Source organism: Balaenoptera borealis, assembly GCF_965194805.1.
Source record: "Balaenoptera borealis genome assembly, chromosome: 10".
Classification (NCBI taxonomy): domain Eukaryota; kingdom Metazoa; phylum Chordata; class Mammalia; order Artiodactyla; family Balaenopteridae; genus Balaenoptera; species Balaenoptera borealis.
This window is the reverse complement of record NC_138874.1, coordinates 104,383,843-104,407,501: the sequence shown is the minus strand read 5'-3', so window position 1 is coordinate 104,407,501 and position 23,659 is coordinate 104,383,843. Positions and strand designations below refer to the sequence as shown.

General features: G+C 44.4%; 1 protein-coding gene across 4 annotated transcripts in view; it reads left to right on the top strand.

The window, feature by feature from the left end:
• GFRA1 (GDNF family receptor alpha 1) overlaps positions 1 to 20,297 on the top strand; it is a 221,631-nt gene extending 201,334 nt beyond the window's left edge. For all 4 annotated transcript variants that reach the window (XM_082407847.1, XM_082407848.1, XM_082407845.1 and 1 more), the window contains 2 exons: positions 17,216 to 17,269; positions 18,202 to 20,297. In XM_082407847.1, coding sequence (XP_082263973.1) covers positions 17,216 to 17,269; positions 18,202 to 18,357 — 210 coding nt within the window. In that variant the 3' untranslated portion in view covers positions 18,358 to 20,297. The remainder of the gene's footprint in view (positions 1 to 17,215; positions 17,270 to 18,201) is intronic.
• The last annotated feature ends 3,362 nt before the right edge of the window (positions 20,298 to 23,659 follow it).

The window sequence follows — 23,659 nt, the reverse complement described above, 5'->3', positions numbered from 1 at the left end:
TATGTGTGCATATATATGTATATATATAAACTAATTTTGACAGTAACTTCATGAGGTCAATACTATTATTATTCCTATTTCTCAGACAATAGACCTGAGACACAGAGCGGCTTGATCAGAAGAGAAATAGAACAGCAGCATGTTTCTCCTCTATGCATTTTAACTGGCTACACTGTAATACCTAAATCAGAGCATTTTACCTTTTTGTTTCTGGATAACATTATTCATTCAATAGAGATTAAATCAGTCCCTAAATTCTTGTCGAACATCTGGCAGATTGAGGTGCCAGACCGGTTCATAAACGAGCATAAAGGAAGCTAACGATGCCTGTTCTAACACCAACTGGTATCCTGCAGTACAACTCACTCCTGACGCTGGCCCCCTGAGCTAGCACAGATACCGCAGGTTAAGGGCACGGTCCCCAACAAGACTGCCCACTTCAGATGCCAGCCATACTTCCGGAGTCCCCAGGCTCTTCTGACGAACTGGCTACAAATTTAGGTGTTCCCATGATGCCCTCAGGTTCAATTCACTAGAATGACTCAGAACTCAGGAAAGCACTATACTTACAAGTACAGTTTTATTTTAAAGGATACAAATCAGGATAAGCCAAATGAAGAGACACTTAAGCTGAAGCCTGGGAGGAGAGCTTCCATGCCCTCTGCCTGTGAAATTCCTGTGGCGTTCAGGCGTGCCACCCTCCCAGCACATCAGTGTGTTCATCAACCAGGATGAACCAGGCCACTGGGCCTCAGTGACCAGTTTTTATTGGGGTTCATCATATAGGCATGGTTGATTGATCCATTGGGCATGTGATTGAACACAATATTTGATTCCTCTTTGCTCCCTGGAGGTCAGGAGATCAGGCTGACCTCATGTGGCTCAAAGCCCCAACCAACCCCTTGACCCACGGTTGGTCTAAACAGAACCATAACCATAATCAAAACACTCCTATCCTTCATGAACTTCCAAGGATTTAGAACTTATCTCCTAGGAACCGGGAATAAAAGTGAGCGGAATTTTAATTTTAATTCTAAGGACACACTGTGAAACTTCTCACAAGGAAGCTGGAGTTGAAATTTTGAGCATGGGCTCACTTCACCACTTACCAGCCACGAAACCTCGGGCAAATTACTTATCCTCTCTGCCTCAGTTTTATCGCCTGTGAAATGAGGATGGCAGCCAGAGTGCCTCCTCGGGTGTTATGAGGATTAAATGTGATCCTACTTGTCATGCGTTCTCAGGGCAGTGCTCCGCCCTAAGGAAGTTTCTATTAGCTGTAAGCTTCAAAGGGCTTTTAGCACTTGGTTATCACTGGCCCCCTTTGTCCCACCTTTAGTAACAGAGAAGTGCTCCAAGGGGCCAGGCTATAAACTATGCATTGCTTGTGGGTCCTGTTTTCCAATGGCTTTTTTTGATATTGGTGGCCTATGGGGCTTTGCACCTGTAGAGTAAATGAGAACATGTGAGGCCTTGTCACAGTGACGGTTTTGAAATATAGTTTAGTGTCAGATGCCTCTCCAGGGGAAGTCACCTGCTTCCCTGGCATCTTTGCTGAAGATGGGCTACACACCTCACTACCAATCGTGGAAACTTCAGTAAAGGTTGTTTAGTGACTTCTTGGCTATGAACTGAACGGTTCTCCAGGTCAGGCTTACTCAGTCTCAGCCCCATTGACCTTTGGCCTGGTAATTCTTTGTTGTGGGGCTGCCCTGTGCCTTGTAGGATGTTGAGCAGCACCCCGGCCTCTGCCCTCTAGATGCCAGGAGCCCCTTTCCCCGATTGTGATAACCAAAAATGTCCCGCCACACAGCACACGTCCCCTGCAGGACAAAATCGCCCCTGGTTGAGGACCACTGCCTGGGAAACGAGGGCTGCCTCAAAAACCCCCTTTTCTTTCTGCTAACATGGAAAATGGAGGCATGTAAGAGTCTTTTCAGGTTTCCTTCTCCTTGTGTGGTGAGGAGCTTCAGGATATTGAAGAGCAGACGGGTGCATTGGACCAGATCTTTCCTAATTCATGCCGGCAAGAACAATGAAGCGGGGCTCTGGTGACCACGAGATGCCCAATTTGGGACACTTAAATTAATGTCCCCGAGGCAACACTCCCCTCAGAGTGACACTGGGGTAGACTCATACGTGGTGTTAACCGAGGCTCTTGACCTGGTTCTCATCATCCAGGGGCCCGCAGGAGTCCACGGCCTTCGGGGCCTCCCACCCTCACCCTGTCTGAGTGATGTTTTCCCCCATCCAGCATCCCAGATGAGTACCCTGCAGGTGACATGTCAAAGGAGACTTTTGCTGGATGACCACAGTAGATGGAAGTGCTTATACCAGGCCACAGCTGGGTTTCTCATGCATGGACTTTGAGGATGGGGGAGTTTTAGGAGGGGCTGAGATTGACTGCTGACCAGACAGGTCACTGTCTGGATCTAAATGATTGTGGCTTCTAGATGCCATTTCCTGGGCCTTTTGTTTAAGAAAACGGTCTTGGTGCAGCATGTTTTTTATGGCATTTGGTTTATGGTTTTTGTGAGGTTGCCATCATTTCTGTGTAATACACAGTGTTTTCTAGCACCCACTGTTGTTTTCGTTTCATAAAAATAATTCCATATCCTGGCTATACCTAGCATTTCCTTCGCATAATGCTCTCCTGCTTAGAGCGAGTTTAAGTCCTAGGAGAAATGAGCTGTGGGAGGGTCTTACCTTAGCAGAAGTGCGAAGCCACAGGGCACACCACCCAGGCTGCTTCTGGGCTCCCCTGGCAGCCTCCTGACGGAGCTCAGGACCAGAATGCCAAGTGGCCCTGGGGCCCTGTGTGATGGGCCCGGCTACTCGCAGCATGGAGAGACTGACAGTGGCCTCCTGGGATTTAATCTTCCTGGCTTTAGGTGCCAGCAGATGAGCTCAGAGGGAAGCTACATCCCAGAATCCACCCATGTTAGCGCTGGGAGGAAATAGGCTGTTGTAAAAACACTTTTTGAAATAACTGCTTATAGAGCGTTTTCAAAGCCCTTCTTCCAGGAGAGTGCTTGAATTCAGAGCTCAGAATTGCGTATTACTCTGTTAAGGCTGCCATACAATCCAGGATGCCAAAAGGCATTTTCAGCTGTGTATTCAAACCCTATTGGAAACGGAAACTTGCAGGGTATAACTGGTACCAAAAAACAGGAATTTCATCTCGGAGGCCAGGCTTCCTAGTAGGTACATATACATATCACCCTATATCACAGAGTGCAGTGTCATACATTGTATTCGTTTGCTGGGGCTGCCATAACAAAGTACCGTAGACTGGGTGGCTAAAACAACAGAAATGTATTTCTCACAGTTTTGGAGGCTGGAAGTCCAAGGTCAAGGTGTCAACAGGTTTGGTTTCTCCTGAGGCCTCTCTCCTTGGCTTGCAGACGGCTGCCTTCTTGCTGTGTCCTCACATGGCCTTTCATCTGTGTGTGTGCACCCTGGTGTCTGTGTGTCCAAATTTCCTCTCTGTATAAGGATACCAGTCAGATTGGCTGAGGGCCCGCCCTAATGACCTCATTATAACTTAATCACCTCTTTAAAGACCCTATCTCCATCCATAGTCAGTCAAATCCTGAGGTACTAAAGGTTAGGACTTCAACATATGAATTTTTGAGGGACACCATACAGCCCGTAACATACATGTAAGTGGCAGGTACTCAGCAACTAAACATCTGACATTTAAAAAATCTCACCTATGGGGTGACTTTAAGGGGAGAAGATTGCTATTACCACAAGCATTTCCTCAATCCCCAGGGCCCTGCTAAGTGTCACCTGTACAGCCTTTGATTATGAGAGGCTCTGACTATTGGCTGGTTCTGTGGTCGAAGGAATGTGGGGAAAGGCACCTCCCTCAGGGGACCAGCTATCTCACCCAGCCTGCAAATATCAGGTGTTGTCTGCCTTGCTGAATCAGATGCTATCAGATTTCGGGCTTCTGCAAACTTAATTCAAGTAACGGTTTCTTTGTGAGTGGCATATTTGCATTGTAGCAAACTTTGGTTCAACATATTGTTAGAATACACAATACTGTAATTTAAGATATTTTATCAGCAGCAAAGGGTTTTATAATTCATTTAAAAAGTTGTAATGGGTTTGAGCATCTTCATTATAGTTTAATAATATAGCATTTTATACCTGGCTGTAAAATTTTAGATTACGGTTTTATCAATTGTACAATTCTATTTTATAGTTTAATAATTGTTCAAATGAAGGAGAGTGTAAGGTTCCTAAAAACCAATTTAATGACTTAGAAAAATAGCCTTTATGAAAATCTATTTGTATACCTTTAATGAACCCAAATGTCACCTTTTCAACAAAGGCAGATCGCGGCATCTATTTTTCTCAACCACAAAGCCCTGCAAATTAAGCACGTAGAGTGCAGTATCTCTGAGTTATAACTTTTCTTTTTCCCTCTTTTATCCCTCATCTCCTAGAGCTGGAATAAGCCTATTGCCCCCACCGGGCGAACTGCAGCCAGACCAGAAGAGCTTCAGTAGGAACAGGGAGTGAATTGGTTTTCTCTTAAGAAGGTTCTGTATTTTACAAATGGCCCCTTGATCTCACCACTTCAACCCCGACTCTTAACTCTAATCAGGTCTCTTATCTATGCCTCCAAATAACCCCTACTTCACCATTCTGTGAAGTAAGTGGCAAAATGGGGAGGCCTACATTATCATATAATTGTACACTATCATTACGCTTAATAAAAGTGTTGGCATATAGCATCAGGGAGAAGGCACTGTGTCATATTGTCGCTGGAATTGTAATTCACGTTATTATATTTCTGGGATTTTCCGGGGTGTATTTTCAGACCACTAAAGTCAATAAATAGGAGGCCCTGAGCCAGGTACACAAACACGGTAACCATGGAACATATGGGGCATACCTTGGGGATGCGGTCCCAGGATCCTTGGGTGCAGTGAGATTCTTGAGCCGACCAGCTCTGGCTCAGAGCCCTGTTTCTGTTACAGAGAAATGGCAACAGTCAGAGGAAGTCCCACGTGGCTGGGCTCCTTCCTCTTTAAGGTGCAGTCCAGGGACTTGGGGCCCACAGTCCGTTTCTACTTTGTGTTCTATGCAGCTGTGTCTGTGATGTGGATGGCGGGGAGGCTGGCTCTGAGCTGCCCACCTGCGAAGAAAGCACGGGAGAGGTCACCGGCAGTGGCTGCAGCCCCTCTCCTGCATCACCCCGAAATGACACGAGCTTCCCTCCTTTTCTGTCTCCCACTCAGTGTTCTAGTTGCCTCACCCTTCTTAGTCAGCTCCAGAGAATTTCTAGTTGAAGTTTGGTGTTGCTTGAGAACAACATAAAGCTGTCCATCCCAACAGCATTTGGGTAGCTTTTGCCAGGTCACGGTCGTCTCAGCAGTGAGGCCACAGCTGGAGGGTATTCTTGCTGCCCAGGGACAGGCATTTGCTCCAGGCGTCAGCTGTTGTCTGCACCTATTCCCGGCCCCAGCACACGGCACCCGCTACGTTATATCAGGGTGAGGGTAGCACTTAGTGATTCCGAGTTCCTTTGGAGAGTCAAGGCAGTGCCATCATTTGTTTTACTCCAAAACCAAGCTCACTTTCAGGTAATATAACTCAAGCCTTGCTGTTCCGATGCTTGACAAGGGATCATGCAGACAGTAGGCAAACAGCGGCATGGTTGTTTCTCAAAGTTGCTTTTTTAAGAAAAAGGCTGTTGTGCTTAAGAGTAGAAAATACTGAAGGACCAGACTTCTCGCTACGATAAAATCAAGCCTTCCTGTGGACTACAGTGGAGAGTAGTTTCATCTCCTTAATCCTTGGGTTTGTTGTCTGTAATGTGGGACTAATGGGCACAACCACCTGGGAGGGTTGTGATAATTAAACAAATTAAAATTCTTCAGCATGGGAACTGAGCCTCCAGCATAGTAACTTTTTATCATTATTTTATCCTCCTGGTTCGTCTCTGCTGACCATGAGACAGAAGGAGCCTGAGTACTGAGGGACAATTTGGTGACTTTTATCCCAAAATTCATCTGGAAAATGAACTTGGGCGTTGTATAGGGTGTGGACCCTGTGGTTGAAACAATTTTTATGATCACCCTTTTATGATGTCTTCTCCTAAACTTTTTTTTTTTTTTTCTGCTACTTTTCTCAAAAAGTGAGAATAACCACTTAAGGATGGGAACGGGAAGACTAGGCCCCCTCAGTGCATTTCAGGAAAAGCCATTAGGCCACCCACCCCTGTGGTCCAGAGGGTAGTGAGGCTGGCCCATCAGAGGGATAGTAATTCAGCAGTTGGACAATTGCTTAACCCAATTGGTGCATAATAAACATGCTTAATAAAAAGGAATAGGACGTCTGTACCATCTTGGCTATAAATATGCTCTCTTGTTCTGGGCAACCTACGAGAATACTTCTGAGCGCACTTAGATCACATACTATAAATAAATCCAATTTCTTGTATCCCCTACTGACCTTTTATCCTTAGGACTTCTAACCAACTGTGCTTCCCTGAATAATAGACTCTGCCGTGCACTTGAGCCATGCAGCACACTTGTGGGAGGAAAATGGCTCTGGTTCTCTTGGGGGTGAGGTTCAATGCAGGGCTCCCCTCCGCTGTGCTCCTCAGATTTGAGGCCCAAGAGGAGTCACATCATGGACAAGGCTAGAGAGGAAGCGTAGGATGGTGGGCACTGAGAAGACATTGCGGGAGTTTTCCCCAGGGTGGCTGTCCCCTGCCACCCTGAGGGCTGCAGGGACCTCAGATATGACATGCGGGGTGCTCATCTGTGGAGGCTCTCGGGGGAGTGAAAATCACCAGCCCTGGCTTGACCTCTGACTCCTTGGGTTGATTCTAGGTTGCCTCGGCTGGCTCTGTCCATGCTGCCTGTGTGACCCTGGACTTATTACCCTTATTATTCTAAGGGTTGATCTAAGGATTATGAGAGATAATGGTACCGCATCTGGCAGAGTCAGTATGCGTGGGCTTTAGAGTCGAAGAGACTGAAGTCAAAGAGATTCAAATCTCAGCGCAGCCACTCTGGGCTGTGGAATCTTGGGCAGGTCCCGACCTTTCTGAAACCCCTGCTTCCTGATCTGTACAAAAGGGGAGTACCCCCCTCAGAAAGTCACATGAGTCCTTGGGGAGTATTCAGTAAAATGCGGATGGGATCATTACCAGTGGAGGCTATTCTTAAGAGTAATCGACACAGTCATTATCACTATTAGTCTATTTGGTCTTCCTCTATTTTCTTTTTTTTTTAATTAATTAATTATTTATTTATTTATTTATGGCTGTGTTGGGTCTTCGTTTCTGTGCGAGGGCTTTCTCTAGTTGCGGCAAGCAGGGGCCACTCTTCATCGCGGTGCGCGGGCCTCTCACTATCGCGGCCTCTCTTGTTGTGGAGCACAGGCTCCAGACGCGCAGGCTCAGTAGTTGTGGCTCACGGGCCCAGTTGCTCCGCGGCCTGTGGGATCTTCCCAGACCAGGGCTCGAACCCGTGTCCCCTGCATTGGCAGGCAGACTCTCAACCACTGCGCCACCAGGGAAGCCCCTCCTCTATTTTCTTGAATATTTTCCTCTGTCTACTAAAAGTACATTTTTTTTAAAGTTTTAAAATTTTTTGCTTTCACCTTGTTTCTTGCAGCACCACAAGTGCTCCATCTTCCCACCCAGAGACTGAACAAAAGCCCTGGGTCCGTGCTGTCTCCAGACCTGGCGTTTTATATCAAACCTTAGTTACCACCATAAGTCACAGAGCCATTACAGGGCTGCTCTCAGCTGCACATAAATGCACAAGAGAATGAGAGGCTTAATAAATATTATCTGATGGTGATGAGGGCGCGTGTCTGATGAGATCGGCTTCGTGCACTTCTCATCAGGGACCACGATGAATCTTTTCTGCTGCTCTCTGTACACTTGCGTTTCCAAATGCACATTTTGAGAAAACAAATGTTTCCTTTTAGGGCCATCCCCCTAGTTACCATTACACCATGATCACTGAATGTTTGCTCTACAAAACCCCTCCCCCACCCCAAACTAAAACATCTTTCACATAGTGTTTGGCATAATCTTATTGTTAATTGGGCATAATTTTCTAAAATGCAGCTCATAATTGCTTCTTGTCTGAATAGTTTACTAATCAAGCAAGTTAACCATGAACGAAAACACACAGTTCTCTAATGTAGTTGGCAACCTGTGTTCGCCCCAACTTGGGGAAAAGCAAAATAGATGTCAGATGACCCTGTGGAGTTAGGGGAAGAAGAAAGTCCAGCCCAAGCGCCGTGTTAAGCTCCCTGCTGCAGACAGTGTCTGCACACAGCGCTACTTGCCGTCCTGCCATTAGTGTTAAATTACAAACGCAGGGCTGCAGACATCCTTTTATGGTGTGCGGGAGACTGACAGGCAAGCCCGAGGGACTGCTTAGCTAATGGAGGACTGTTGATATATCTTACAGGACTGTATCTCTTTCATTGCATTCATTTTTAAATCCGAGGAAAGAAGATCATGAGCCAGTTCTATTCAGTATCACATTCACAAGCCAAATTAGCTTAATCTTTTGTATTTTTCACACCCCTGCCTGAATCCAAGAACATCCAGTATAGGGACCACAGAGAGGCTAAGAGATCATCAACAGCAACTTGGATTTTAAAAGGACTTCCACCCCGAGTATCACGGGGTTTTTTTTTGTTTTTTTGTTTTTTTTTTTTAATCAGAAGCCTTTCTTGGGGAACTTCTTTTTTTTTTTTAACTTTTTGGGTTATTTATGTATTTATTTATTTATTTATGGCTGTGTTGGGTCTTCGTTTCTGTGCGAGGGCTTTCTCTAGTTGCGGCAAGCAGGGGCCACTCTTCATCGCGATGTGCGGGCCTCTCATTATCGCGGCCTCTCTTGTTGCGGAGCACAGGCTCCAGACGCGCAGGCTCAGTAATTGTGGCTCACGGGCCTAGTTGCTCCGCGGCATGTGGGATCTTCCAAGACCAGGGCTCGAACCCGTGTCCCCTGCATTGGCAAGCGGATTCTCAACCACTGCGCCACCAGGGAAGCCCGAGTATCACGTTTGATTCGCACAACTCTGTGAGGTAGGCAGTAGTAGGGCGGGGGTTATTATAATTATAGGTGATGGTTGAAAAGCTAGGACCAGGACCTTCCTAACCTGTCGTCTTTTTAGCATACCTTATCAGTCAGTCTGGTTCCAAGAGCAAGTTCTAAATCATAGTAGAAGCTCTCTTAACGGACCCTCATTTCACCAGCTCACCACAGAAGCCAGCCTCTCTGCCATTCCCATGTAAACGTCCAATGCCCAAGGCAGGCTGAATGCCCCAAGCTAGTGGGCTCTCTCCCTCTGCTCACCTGGGCCCCTTGCTCTCTCCAGTGGAGGCGCAGGTTTAAAAGATTTAGGAGCATTTGTTCTCAAACCTTTGGGTGCTGTTGTGTTTGGTATTTTGCTTACATAATTTAATTAAATATTACATGAATGATTGAAATAGGAGCACAAAAGAAAGAAAGTTGTTTCAATGAAAACTAGGTTGAATACATTAGAAAAGTTCAAATTCCTTTAAAAAAATACCTTTGATTAGGTGTGGCCCAGACAACTCTAAAAGACTGAGAAAAATTGTAAAAATGTAGAAAGATTCTGCACTGAGATTCCTCAGTGGGTGTCAGACAAATGCCATTCCTGTTTTAATGAAACAAAAACTGGAAATTGTAGATTGTAAATGATAGGTGTAGCTTGCGCAGAACATAAGCCAGGGAATTCCAATCGGCAAACTCTTTCTTTAAAAAACCTTTTTAAGAAAGTGGCCTTGATCATGTATCCAAAAATCAGTCAGTGAATGACATTCAAATTATAAATTAAAATGTTTGATGCAATACATACAGTGGAATATTATTCACCTTGAAAAGGAGAAAATCCTGTAATATGCAACAACATGAATGAATCTGGAGGACATTATGTTTAGTGAAATAATCCAGTCACAAGGACAAACACTGCATGATTCCATTCATATGAGGTGTTTAAAATAGTCAAACTCATGGAAGCAAAGAATAGAATTTTGGTTTCCAGGGGCTGGGGGAGGGGGACACGAGGAGTTGCTGTTCAACAGGTATGTAGGTTCAGTTATGCAAGATGAGTAAGTTCTAGATCTGCTGTACAACATTTGCCTGTAGATAATAGTGCTGTGTTGTACACTTAAAAATTTAAGCAGGTAGACCTCATGTTAAGTGTTCTTACCACAATAATTAAAAAAAGAAGCTTCTAAATTAAAACATGGGATACAAATGTGTAATTTTTAAGTGATTTAATGATTTTGCTCTTTAACGTCATTTCTCAATTGACCAATGACCTAAGGGCCCAGCCCCCAGTGCTGTCAGGTAAAAAAGTTTCTACTCTAGGCTTGGCCCTAAGCTCAACCTAAATTGCACTGTTAAACTTGGAACAACTCACAGGTGCCAGGAATCCAAGACCTTCTAGACTCTAGAACAGGAATCCATATCACCTTTAAGGCTACGACCACCACACACACACACACACACACACATACACACACAATCTGGCCTCACTTCATGGAGGCCTTGTCTAAACAACCCATCTGGGATCTGAGCCTGTGCTTCCTTGGGCTAAGGAAGCATGACTTCAGGCCTCCAGTCCTCTCCCCACCCCTTTTTATGACCAGGCTCGACCTGCCCAGAGCCTGCCAGACTAACTAAACTTGGTACCCAGTGGGCCTTCCTAAACCTGTGCAGGGTGAAACATCTTTACAAGGTCTTCTTAGAGCTTAATGTAATGAAAGCCTTTTGGCTGAGGTTCAGGTAATATGTAGACACAGTGTCTTGGAGGGAGAAGGTAGATGAGACATGGTAGAAAAGCTGCCCAAGAATGATCACCACCCACATCTCACTCTGTCCCTCCTCATGGCCCCTCAGCCCCTCCCCAGCCTGTGCCAGAGCCCGTGGGGCTGGCAGAAATCGGCTTTGAGGAAACAGAGCCGAACACAGGCTCTGAGAGACAAACACCCACGCCCAGGGGCTCAGAGTAGACCTTATTTATGTGTCCACTTCTTTTAAGCACTGACTTGACTACACATTACTCAGACCAGTGGTTGTTACCAAGTTCATAGGAAAAGCAAAACTCACCGGGAAGGTGAGTTTCAAAATAGACAGTGGCAAGGATTTTAGAAAGACTGGCCAATTGCTTGTGACCAGACCGGAAATAAAACCTCCCCTGGCTCTCCCAAATCCAACAGGCAAAATCCAAAAAGTTGAAAAGAGTATAAGACTACAGCGCACTGAGCACATGACCATTCCTTAGCTAGGATTCACTAAGCAGGCAACTTCTTTTTTTTGTCTTTTTTGTGTGCGTAGAAATTAATTTGGGCAAGTGTGTGTCTAGTGCACAATAGAATTGTTATATAGTAAGTTCTACCCGTAGAAGTGGTGAATCCATTTTATTAAAATGCAAAGTGAAAAATGAGAAAGTAATAACGGATTACTCTGCTCAGTTATCCTTCAAATTAGGTACACAGCCTTCTTATGTTTTGCCTTACGAGAAAATGTAAGATGCGTAGATTTAAATTGAGAAATGGCTTTGAGTTCTGAACTGTTTTGGAAAGAACTCATGCAATGGTTTTCCCTAGCAAAGGTCCAATTTATGCTGCAGAAGAGGCTCGTATGCTGATAAACTGATATTGACAAGTGTGATAGATGCAGCTCGGTACTCTTAGTACTGGAGAGCAAAGTTGATTGCGTTTTACAGTCTGTGTATTTCTGTTTATTGCTTGTATTCTGTCATTAAGCAAACAGGTTCTTAATATAGCAAATCTCTCTAATCAGTAAAGCAAGGGAGAAGAGAAGCAGAAGCATCGTTAATTATGACCATTTGGCTGCGGCCTGGACAATCTGTTGCTGTTGGATTGAGCATCTTCCTCTGGTTTTATTTTCTGGAGGTAGAGCAGAAACTGGCTTTTCTTATACATGGAGGAGAGTAGAGAAATGTTCCATGCCCTGCTGGCTGACAGCTGCCTAAAAACCCAAGATTAAACACTGGCTTCTCTACAGAAATGGAGTCCCGGGGCAGCAAAGGCCAGACTGCAAGTGGGTATGCTATTAAGTCTCCAATTCCATAAACAGAGCAAGTGTGCAGCTCCAAAGCCTGATCTGACCCGAGGCTCGGGGAGAACCCACCGCGGGCAGAACGCGTTGTGTACACGGTGCCCGATGAGTTGGCTTGACTTGAGAGCTATGAACTGTACGTGTGCCTGGGCATCCTGTACCGGAGAGCAGTCGGCACCAGGCAGGCTTTCCAAATGCTAATCACAGGGGTAAAAAGCAAGGGAGTAACAGAGGTTAACGGCATCTAATGCATTTATTAACCCTTTAGTGCCAGGGACTGGGGAGGTCTGGCCACAATTACAGTGCCATGGAAATTCTATTATGCGACATGCCTGGACTTGGGGATTACTGCCAGTGACAGTTTTATAAGACTGCTGCAGGGACAAGGCTTATGAAGAGCCTAAAGAACAAGTTCCCTAGTTTTCCAGAATGACAACAAAGCTACTGGTTTGTGGATGGTTTCTCCAGTATCCTCTTCACCTTCTCAAGATGAAAACCTTGTGGTACTGTGTTTTGGTGGTGTTGTTTTCCCCAGCTCGGAGTCAGGCAGCTTCTCCCATAACCGCATAACTATGGGTTAGCTCTTATGAAACCCGCTTTCATAAAAGGGATTAAATAATTCGTTTTTCAACATGCTGTAACAACGGTTAAAATTTACTTTTAGAAAAATTGAAATCCATTCTCTTCTCTTCTTCTTTATTCCTCTCTCCTTTTAAAGAGATACCATATTTTAAAGCCACAAACTGTAAGGTTTGGTGCCTAGATAGGTCTGGGCTGGCCAGGCTCTATGTTGGGCCCCTGCCTATCCTCTTAATGAGCAGGGCTGTAGAGCTTGCAGACAGGACTTGTTCCATTATTACACCCCTGGTTTTACCCATTTAGGGCTCGGCAATGGTGCTCTTCCAGTTTCTAACTTGCCTTATACCTTGCAAGGTCTCAGAAGTTTTTGTTTTCTTTTTGTTTTTTTAATTTTCCTGGGACAGTCCCAATTTTCATCAACGGAGGCAATGTTTAAAATACATAAATACTCTTTGCAATAGTTGAAGGTGAGGGATGCCCTATAATTTTATCTTCTTGCGTTTATCAGACCTGACTAGCAAGACAGCGATAGCTTGATGTTTTAAAAAACGTTCAGGATAAAAACCTTTACAATGTGGAAACAGCAGGTTGCTCAGGCTTCTACAAGGGGCTTTAAGAGCCAGATTTTCCTAAGTGGACTTTGGATCTGCATAGGTAGATTTCTGACCCTCGGTGGTCACCCGAGGGGTTCAGACTGAATACAGGACTTATAAGCATGCCACCAGCTAGACATACGTAGGTCTGAATCCCCAGGCTCTGCCCCTCCATCTGCAGCTTACGAACCCTTAGAGTCACTGGACACCCAGTTGATGCCACTCAGTCCAAGCAGCAGACCCACTGGCCCTCATTTTGTAATATATACCCCAGGTTTGATGTGGGATTTTAAAAGATCTCATGTCTGTGTGCAACGCTTCGATTCTTTTACCAGGTGCTGCCTGCCCTTCCAACAACCAATAACATCTGTTCTTTGCCTTCTAATCACACTCACAGATGTTAGTTTGGTTCATGCAAAGTTCTGGCAGAACTGGGGGGCTGCTCTTCTTTGCCTCTGCAGTTCTGGGGGGTTTCCCGGCCCCCCAGACCTCTCAATGGGAAGCAGTGTTAATACGCTATGCAAGCCGAGGCTTTTGAGGCCAGTGTGCGTGGACCGCTAAGCCTCTGGAGTGCTAGGTGCTTCTGCTGGGTTAGGAAAAGGTCTGACAGGAGAGAAGACATTTTCTCAGAGCCTTTGCAGAGTCCTGGTGGTGTATGACTACGTTCACTCAGCAGTTCATCCAGTTCTGCCCACCAGACTGGTTCTCAAGGCCAGATGAGCTTGGAGCTGCTGCCTCCACCTTAAGTAAAGCCAGTGGGGACACAGGGAGACAAAGCCAGAGGTTGATTATTTGCTTTAGATAGAGGCCAACAAGATGCCTGCTTTGGGGGAAGAAGAGCCCGGAGCCTTCACAGACTTGGAGCTGGTCTCAATGTATTTTCTTGTGTCGTTCGAACAGTCATCCCAGCCATTCTCAGATGGGAGGCAAGAGCATGTCTACCTGGTGGTATGACTCAAATCCTGTACAAAGTTGAACTCTCAGTGACCACTGAGGACCAGAATCTACCTATGTTGATGTAGAGTCCACTTAAGAAAATTGGTTAAGATAGAAACCTTTTCTAGTCCGTTGGTGGAAGCCCCCTTTACAATCATGTAATAGATGGGCATTTTACTAGTACGTTAACAGGTTCCTGAAGTGACTAAGTGTAGCTAGTGAGCCTCTCAGATGGTATAGATGATGAGTGACACACTGCATGCTGGTGCTAATCATATAGAACAAAGTAGGAGGAGGCCTACCAGCCCTTGGATCTCTTAGAGGGCACTGCAGTCTAAGACACTGAGGTGGAGCTTAGCTGTGACCACAGCACGGAAACAACTTGGAGAAATAATGTGTCCCAGACTAGAAGTCAGGCTGCCTTCTCTGCACGTTTTAGTGAACTTCTTAGTTATGCAAAGACCCTTAATGAGGGTTGTCTTTTGTAGATTGCCGCCTAGAAAAGACAGAATGTGATGTTTTAGGGCCATTTTGGTGCCTGGCACAATTCCAAACTTGAACAGAAATAAAACGTGCAAAGTTCTACATATTATTCTCTACAGGTTACAATGCAATGGACCAGATTTGCTATTAATATAGATTAAAAGTAGGCTTTTGAGTAAGGCTCAATTCCTCTTCTGATTTGCCCTCTGATCTTCTTATACATAACATTTAGTGACCTTTGAACAGCCCAGGGATGCTTCACACTGTCTTTTTCTTGACGCCTGTTTAAAGGTTTCTATTTCATATTCACAGCTGGCATATGCAAATAGAGGTAAAGGTTATGACACCTGCCACGTAGCATTATGGTCAATAAATTACTCCTTGGGAGAACATGCTATCGTTTCAGGCTAGCACGTCTTCAACAAGTTGCAAACGTTGTCCTGCAGTAGGCAGCCTGCCAGGGCATTCCCACAGAGCTGGTTGCCCAGATACTCCTAGATTCAGGTGTTTTGCTTATCCAGGGCCATCCTGTCGACAAATGAGTTCTCGGTCTTTCAATGCCAAAGGGCTCCTAGTTTCAGGGGGAGGGGGTTATGGGAGGGATTCTTTGTGTGGATTTTGGGGGCAGGTGGAGCATGAAAAGTCAAGCATGCCAAGGTTGCCTGGGAGAAACACTGTAAAGCAGGAAAGAGCACAGTTCCATTCAGGAGTTTCAGAGACTTATCTAAATCTCGACTCTGAAGTAGTTCACTGTGTGCCCTTGGATAAGTCACTTAACTTCTCTGAACTCTAATTTGTTTTCCTTTACAGAACAAGAGAGTTGTACTGGGTTAGCAGTTTTTATTGTAATTGTTTGAGCAGTGGAACCTTCCCTCCACCTCAGTTCTCAGGTAGAAACCCAGTGGAAACTTGCTTCATTTGTGAGGAAATAGGGAGCTTAAAGCCCTCACAGCTCAGGAACTTGTAACTGCCCTAAAGCAGTTTTCAATAAAATATGTATTTATTTGTATTGCATAGGTAATGTACATGTATTTTTTTTTAAACATCTTTATTGGAGTATAATTGCTTTACAGTGGTGTGTTAGTTTCTGCTTTATAACAAAGTGAATCAGTTATACATATACATATGTCCCCGTATCTCTTCCCTCTTGTGTCTCCCTCCCTCCCACCCTCCCTATCCCACCCCTCTAGGTGAACAGTATGGAGGTTCCTTAAAAAACTAAAAATAGAACTACCATACGACCCAGCAATCCCACTACTGGGCATATATCCTGAGAAAACCATAATTCAAAAAGAGTCATGCACCAAAATGTTCATTGCAGCTCTATTTACAATAGCCAGGACACGGAAGCAACCTAAGTGTCCCTCAACAGATGAATGGATAAAGAAGATATGGCACATATATACAGTGGAGTATTACTCAGCCATAAAAAGAAACGAAATTGAGTTATTTGTAGTTAGGTGGATGGACCTAGAGTCTGTCCTACAGAGTGAAGTAAGTCAGAAAGAGAAAAACAAATACAGTATGCTAACACATATATATGGATTCTAAAAAAAAAAAAGTCATGAAGAACCTAGGGGCAAGATGGGAATAAAGGCACAGACCTACTAGAGAATGGACTTGAGGATATGGGGAGGGGGAAGGGTAAGCTGGAACAAAGTGAGAGAGTGGCATGGACATATATACACTACCAAACGTAAAATAGATAGCCAGTGGGAAGCAGCCCCATAGCACAGGGAGATCAGCTCGGTGCTTTGTGACCACCTAAAGCAGTTTTAAGATGGATGGATCTGGGGTCCGTAATGCCCTTCACGATTCCTGAAGGGGACCCGTCTGAAAGAGTCCTTGCCCTGTGCCTTAGCCCCCGAGCACTGAGTGGTTTTCCCACTAGAGGGCAGCCACATGAGCCCAGGACCACATCCTTTTTTGTCATATCACCGCATGCCCAGCACTGGAAAATAGCTTGGTTAAGTGTTTGTGGACTGAAACAAGTAATAAACAAATGAACAAACACACAAGCTTCAGGAAGACCTATCTTTACGTTACTAATAAATGTGGATTTTTATTGCACCATTTTTACCTAGAAGGCAGTTCCTAAACATTAACTTTCAGAACTATAAATGAGTTCAAGATGTAAATGACTTCAAAATTTTTTCTCTTGTAACCTGTGCAGTGACTTTGAAATGAGGTGGGTACAAACTGAGATGTACTATGTCAAACACACCAAATCTGGAAGACTTAGGATGAAAATAAAAGAATGTAAAGTATCTCATTAATCATCTTTTATATTGATTACATGTTGAAATGGTAATATATTGAGTTAAAGAAAATGTTATTAAAATTTTCTTCACCTGTTATCTCTTACGTGGTTAGGAGAAAAATTTAAATTGTATATGGGCTCGCAGCTGTGGCTCACATATTTCTGTAAATGGCACAGCCCTAGACAGTTGATCATCAGTAATTACTCTTCCATAGTATGTATGAGTGATTTTGTGTGTGTGCGTTTTTGTCTCTTTCCAGGCACAGAAGCTGAAATCCAATATGTCGGGCAGTCCACACCTCTGTCTTTCTGATGTAAGTTGTTTCTTTCTGAGTCTCCCTACATTTATAGGAACAGAGCCTTTGGGACCCTGGAACAGGAAATGATGTGAAGGGCTCAAAGACAACAAGGTTTCAGGTCCAGAAAAAAATCTAAGTTACCCTCAGTGTCCCTCTGCCCTTTGAGCCAGGTGCAGTCTTCAGATCCTAATGCCCAAAGTGAGAACCAAGTGTGGACCCCAGGATCCTCATCTCAGAACTGGACCAGCACAAATACCATTGCCCCAGTACCATGATAATCTCTGGTCACAGTCACATAAAAATCTGGCACAGAGAAGATACATAACAACTCTTGCTCCTTACCAGATGTCCTTTGACCTCCACAGCAACCCAGAAGTAGCCAAGGCGGGCCGCATTACACTCCCCAATCTACAAGTGAGAGGGTGGATGGTTCTGTCACAATCATAGCTCATTGTGGCGGGATGTGGCATTATGGGATTGAGCAGGTGCTAGGGATGGGGATGAGGGAGTCAATCCTGGGGAAGGACAGCTGTGCTGACTGGGAATTTGGGAGCCTGGGTTTTGGTCGGGACTCTCTGACAAGCAGGGCAAGACCCTTCATCTATGAAGTCCATGGTTGAACCAGCCAATGGAGGGAAAGGCTACTGCCTTCTCTGCCAGTCTCCAATGCGATTTGTGACCCACCTCTACATGAACCCATACTTGCTTGGGCAAGGTTCCCAAGATGATTCTTCCTGATGGAGAGAGACAGCAAGCATCCCTCCTCAGTCATTGGTACCCAGAAGGAGAATGGTTCCATGTTGCACAGTTGCTGGGGGACCTTGGGAGTGGGGGTAAAATCTCGGGTCAGCTTTGGTGAGCAGTGAGAGAGAAAGAGTGCGGTTAAAATATGCCTTGATAGAACGAACACATGCAGTGGGTGATAATGAAAACATTCTTTCTTACAGCGTGATTACGAAAAGGATGGTCTTGCTGGGGCTTCCAGCCACATAACCACAAAATCAATGGCTGCTCCTCCAAGCTGCAGTCTGAGCCCACTGCTGGTCCTGGTGGTAACTGCCCTGTCCACCCTATTATCTTTATCTTTGGCTGACACATCGTAGCTGCATTTAAAAAACAATATGGACATGTAAAAAGACAAAAACCAAGTTATCTGTTTCCTGTCCTCTTGTATATCTGAAATTCCAGTTTTAGGAGCTCAGTTGAGACACTGCTAAAACAGTTTCATCCAACTGGAACTTATTTCTTTCTTTTTTTTTTCTAAGAAAGCTTCTTGTGATCCTTAGGGCTTATATGGGATCCCCGATACAGTGCTACATTCCAAACTCAGAAGGCTTTGGGGCATGCTGTATTGTAAAGGGACAGTTTGTTGATTTGGCTGTAAAGCAAACTGGGGCCATGTTTTTCAAGAGGACGATGAGGATGGTGATTTTAACAATTTAACTCTGGCCTTCACTAGCTAGAGAAGGAGTTAGTATTTCTAAAGAATCTTCCATATCTCACGTAATAGGTTTTATTTCTGATGACATGACTGCAGCAGTACGTGGATGCCAAGTTTTTTTTTGTCACAAAGTGAAGATCCTCATCAAGACAATCTTGATGGACTTTGTGCAGACAAGCTTGTACCAATGTTCACTTTTCTATACGTACTAGTATTTTCCGCGCTGCGTTTATGTACTCTAAACAGTTCTGCACTCTCCTACAAAAACAAAAAATACCTGTCACATTCCACTGTAGTGTCTGTCTTCTAGTCAAAATAGAGAGTGAGAGTGGGCGTGAGACTTCACAGAACCTTGATCATTGAGACATTTTCCTAAGCCTTACCTGAGTGAGAAGCCCTTAAACTAACAAGAGTCAAATATAGCTGAAGCATCATTCCAATACTCTTTACACGTATGAGGTTATATGTAGAAAAAAAATTTTACTACTAAATGATTTCAACTACTGGCTTTCTATGTTTTGAAAGTAATGACATTGTCTTCGTTTTTTTACTGGTGGTTTAATACAAAATACACGGAGCTTGTTTTCCTCTCATAAGTAGTGTTAGCTCCGATGTTCGTGAAGACAGCTCTTCAAAAGCAGACTCTGAGGAGCCTCGTGCTTCAGCAGAAAGCTCTGCATCACGTTATTGTGGACAGGCAGAAGGAAACAGAGCAGCCAAGCATTGTCTTTTATCATTTCTTGAAACGCAAGCGTGCATACCTGTGAGGAAACCAGCAGCCACTCGTAAATGTTCTACAGTGTCCAATGGCACCCTTGCCAGTTGACACAGACCAGTACCTTGGTGTTCCTGTTACTTGACAAAGGCAGCCTTGACTGGGACGGGGGGTTGGGATGTGCTGCCCTTTCTTCTGAAGCAGATCCATGCCAGGGTACACAGTTCTTTTCCTAACGATTGTCTTGACTCCCAACTGTCATGGCTTGGGTGCTGTGTAGAGCAGTTTGGTCTGAAGGTCGCAGGGGGTCTGCTTGCACCGTGTTCTGTGTCCTCCGTGACAGACTGTGACTGACTCAGATGCAAAAAAGCAAAAAAGATGAAAGGTTTGTGGATCCAGAGGGTCACCATTAGGTCTGTGGAGCTGAGTTGATTGGCACAGAGACACAGAACAAAACAGGAGTCTGGATATAAGGCATTTGGCTTGTTAACTGCACGTCCTCTTCTATCGTTCTTTTCCTTAAACGAATAGACTCAGAAGTGCACTTTTGAAGTCTGGTTGAAATGGTGAGATTCGATATCTACAAGGATCGCGTGCTAGTAGCCATGTTTCTTTGAAACTGAATAGAGGCGAGGAGATTCCACCCAGTAGAGTATTGGAAGCGTTCGCTTTCTTCCCATTATCAGTAGAGGGGTGGAGGGGGCAGACCCACAGTGCACATTTCATCCTGATTCCCTTTGCCCACGGATGTTTGCCTTGTAGGAATTAATCAAATTACTAGGGTGGGAAATCTGTTAAACCCAAGATGAAGGCATAGCCTTTTAGCTCTATTGGTGTTTGAAGTACATTTATATCCAAATGTTAATAAACATAAATGTATATACTAAGTACCGAGTTTTTTCACTTCAAAATGTTTTCAAGGGAAACTCATCAAACAAATTCAATTAGTGAAAGATTTCGTAAAGACTCTTCCTTTGAATAAACACATTAAACATGTCGAAATACTTGGAATTCCAGTCACCTGTGAAAGCATATCTCTTACAGAGCATATTTTGTTTTAAGTAAGGTATCTCTGTGTATCTACATTGGACTAATTGCACAGAGGTCTGATCCTATGTAATCTACTGTAGAAAGCTATTGATTACTTCTGTAATAAACAGCAGCTCTAATTAGCTTCAGATGACCAAAGAGGAAATAGGAGTTATCAGAGCTAACAAGAGTGGCCTTCAGTGAAGAACGCATGGATGTGCAGGACATAAATTAAATTTTGAAAAGCCTCATCTTTCACCAACACAGATCTCATTTTTCTTCAGAGATAGAAGCATATGAGAGTTACCAAATCGTCAATTTGAAAATAAATTACTGCTTAAGTAAACAGCGGGAAGGATGTTCCATGACAACTTGTTAGAGAGAGTCTTATAAAATCATACCAAGCAAGTGTTTCTGCCGTTCGGGGTGATCTCAGTTTTACACGGTGACCCAGAAACACCATCATTTGCCCCAGTACTGGAGCAGGCAAAACCTTTTACCTATCCAGCTTCCTCGGGCAGTGCTAAAAGCAAAAAATGATTCACTACTTCCTGTCCTGCAGGCCCTGCATGGAAGGTGCCACCAAAATACAAGGGCTGTCTGCTGAGGTTTGGGCCTGTTGGAGAAGGCATCTCATTGTAGTTGATTTTGACAAACAAAAACGGTAACTTACATCCATGGAGACCATGGCTCCCAAATCAAGTCTAGCTATGCCCTACTCATTTCAGAGAAAAAAAGGCAAGATTGCCAAACCGATTAGAAGCACATTCAGTCCCCTTGATGTTGAATATCTTCGACCGAGAGGTGTTTGTTTGAGTATCTTAAAAAAATAGAGCACATGAAGGAAGAAGGGCACAGTAAAGAGAGGGAATTCAGAATGCCACCTGAATATATTTTTCCATATCTGGTTTTTTTCAAGCCTCTAGTTAAAAAAAAGTGTAAGTTGAGAATGACATAGGTTATTTTTCATTAAGTATAGCAAACTGTATCCAAAGTGTGAAAGGAGTGTGGTTTCCATTAAAAAAAATTTCTTTTAAACGATTCTTTATCCTGTAGTAAAAAATGTTTTAGAAGCTACTTCTTTAAGGAAAACAACTATAGGACAGGGCTCCTCCAGAGCTGCTGTGGCCTTTGATCTAGTCTATATTAGGGTTGTTTCTATCTTGCACATGCTCCGAGGATGGGTTGTCTCCAGCTGCATCCCCATTTCCCACCTGCCTCTTTGTACTCTGAATCAGACACTCCCAAACACTCCATCTGCTGAGCTAGGAAAGTGGGAGAGTGGAAGCATTTCTGAATCAGTGTTAAGTGCTTGGGAAAAGACATGTAAGAGCAGTGAGAGTTTATATAATTAGCAAATTCTGTTCTTAGAATCCAGCAAAAATGTATTTCTGTTGTTCTTATTTACAAAACAGTGGCCTCAGAGGAGCTGTCTTTTGGAAAATAAGTTTTCATTCATGTAGTCAGGCATGCACGACTTATTTGAGTCAATAAACTGGGGGCCAGAAAATGACCTGCTTAAATGAATGCACATTTTCTCATTCTCTTTCAAGCTGTTCTTGAGCTCTTGGATTCATACCCCCGCGATCTTTGTTGTTTCTGCTCTTTGATAAAACAAATGAGACCATGTCAGACCCATCGTTTCAAGAGAGACCAAAAAGCAATGACAACACACAAGAGTCAATTACCCATGGCCTGAACATGATGTTGGCCAAAGTGCCTGTCTGCATTGAGTTTGGGGAGTTTGAAGAGATGAAGCAAAATCAAGGTACCACAAGAGACCATGTGCCATTGGTGAACGGAGCATGCAGTCTGATCCAAACAGAAAACTTGTCCCGACAAAACATCCAGAGTTCCTTGAATTAGACACCAGTGCCTTTGTAGGAAGCACGCCACAGCTAATATCTGGAGGGCAGAGGAAGGAATTTCTTTTTGGAAATTCTAAAACAGCAAAACAGCTGGGAATTTGGTTAGATATCCTTACAAGCTATGTTTTTCTCTCATCCCTAAGATAAGCATCTCGTGTGTAGATCTGATACCTCTTGACTTTGACACAGCCTTTATTCTCAAGTGACCATTTATTTGAACTCTGTTGTCTAGAATTCTTCAAGACCACTGTACCTCTGAAATATATTCTCATTGCAGAGGCCTTAAATCTGTGGGTTTTGCCACTGCCTCCATCCTGGGATGTATTCAGTGGGACATTTCATTTCCCAAGAGTCGTTATCTTAAGACATTGGCGGATTCCCTTCTGTCACATATCAATTATTGATAACCCCAGTCCCCACCCTTGTTTCTTATTGCCCAAGTATTTAACAGAATCCCTTCCCATCGATTCTTCATTGTAATCATTCTAAAATTTAGTCCTACCCAAATTAATTCTTGTTCTGTCAGATACCCATCCTACACGTAACCCTGGCTTTTTGAAGACAGAGAAGTCTCTCTGAGGAGCCAGGCGATCTGAAGATGATGCTAATCCCGGAGTAGAAAGTTCATCCATCCAGCCCTCCCCTGAGCTCCCCCTTCTTAGCTCTGGGATTGTCTTGTCTCCTGCATCCTCGCCAAGCATCCCTTTGTAGTTCCCAGAGCTCTCTGACGAGCTTCTCCTCCCTCCCGGAGAAAGCCTGGGTCTTTCAGCGGGATGCACCACCTGCACTTCTGATTGTTCTGAGACCCAGCCCAGAGGGGTGGGGAAGGCACGCCAGCCCTGTTTCAATAAACTGCCTGCAGAGAACCGCAGCCTGTAACAGTCATCGAGCTCCCAGCCCCCTGAGGTCTCCAGGCTCATTTGACCAGCGCAGCTGCGACTTCGGCGGTCTGCCTCTGGCAGGTGCCCATAGCAGCATCTTGTTCCACTGCCACAGGGAGTTTATTTTTGCTCAAGGGCAGCTGCCAAACCCAGCACCAGCATCAATAGAAGGTTTTCTCTGATTTTCTTCTCTTCATCCCAGGTCCGACTATCTTACCAATCCCCACTTTTCGTTTTGCAGGACGTGCCAAGAGACTGGCCAGAGACCATCAGTCTCTTTCTTCTTTTGCACCTCTCTTCCCACCCACCCTAACAGCTTCCCTAGCAGAAAGCACGACCCATAGTAGGAAATTAAACACTGCTGGGTGAATGAAAAACTTTAGGACATTGAAGGGTTTCATTCTGAAATACAGTAGCAAGGACTGGCCCATTTGCATCATCTTATGGCACTGAGCTGTTATGCATCGATGC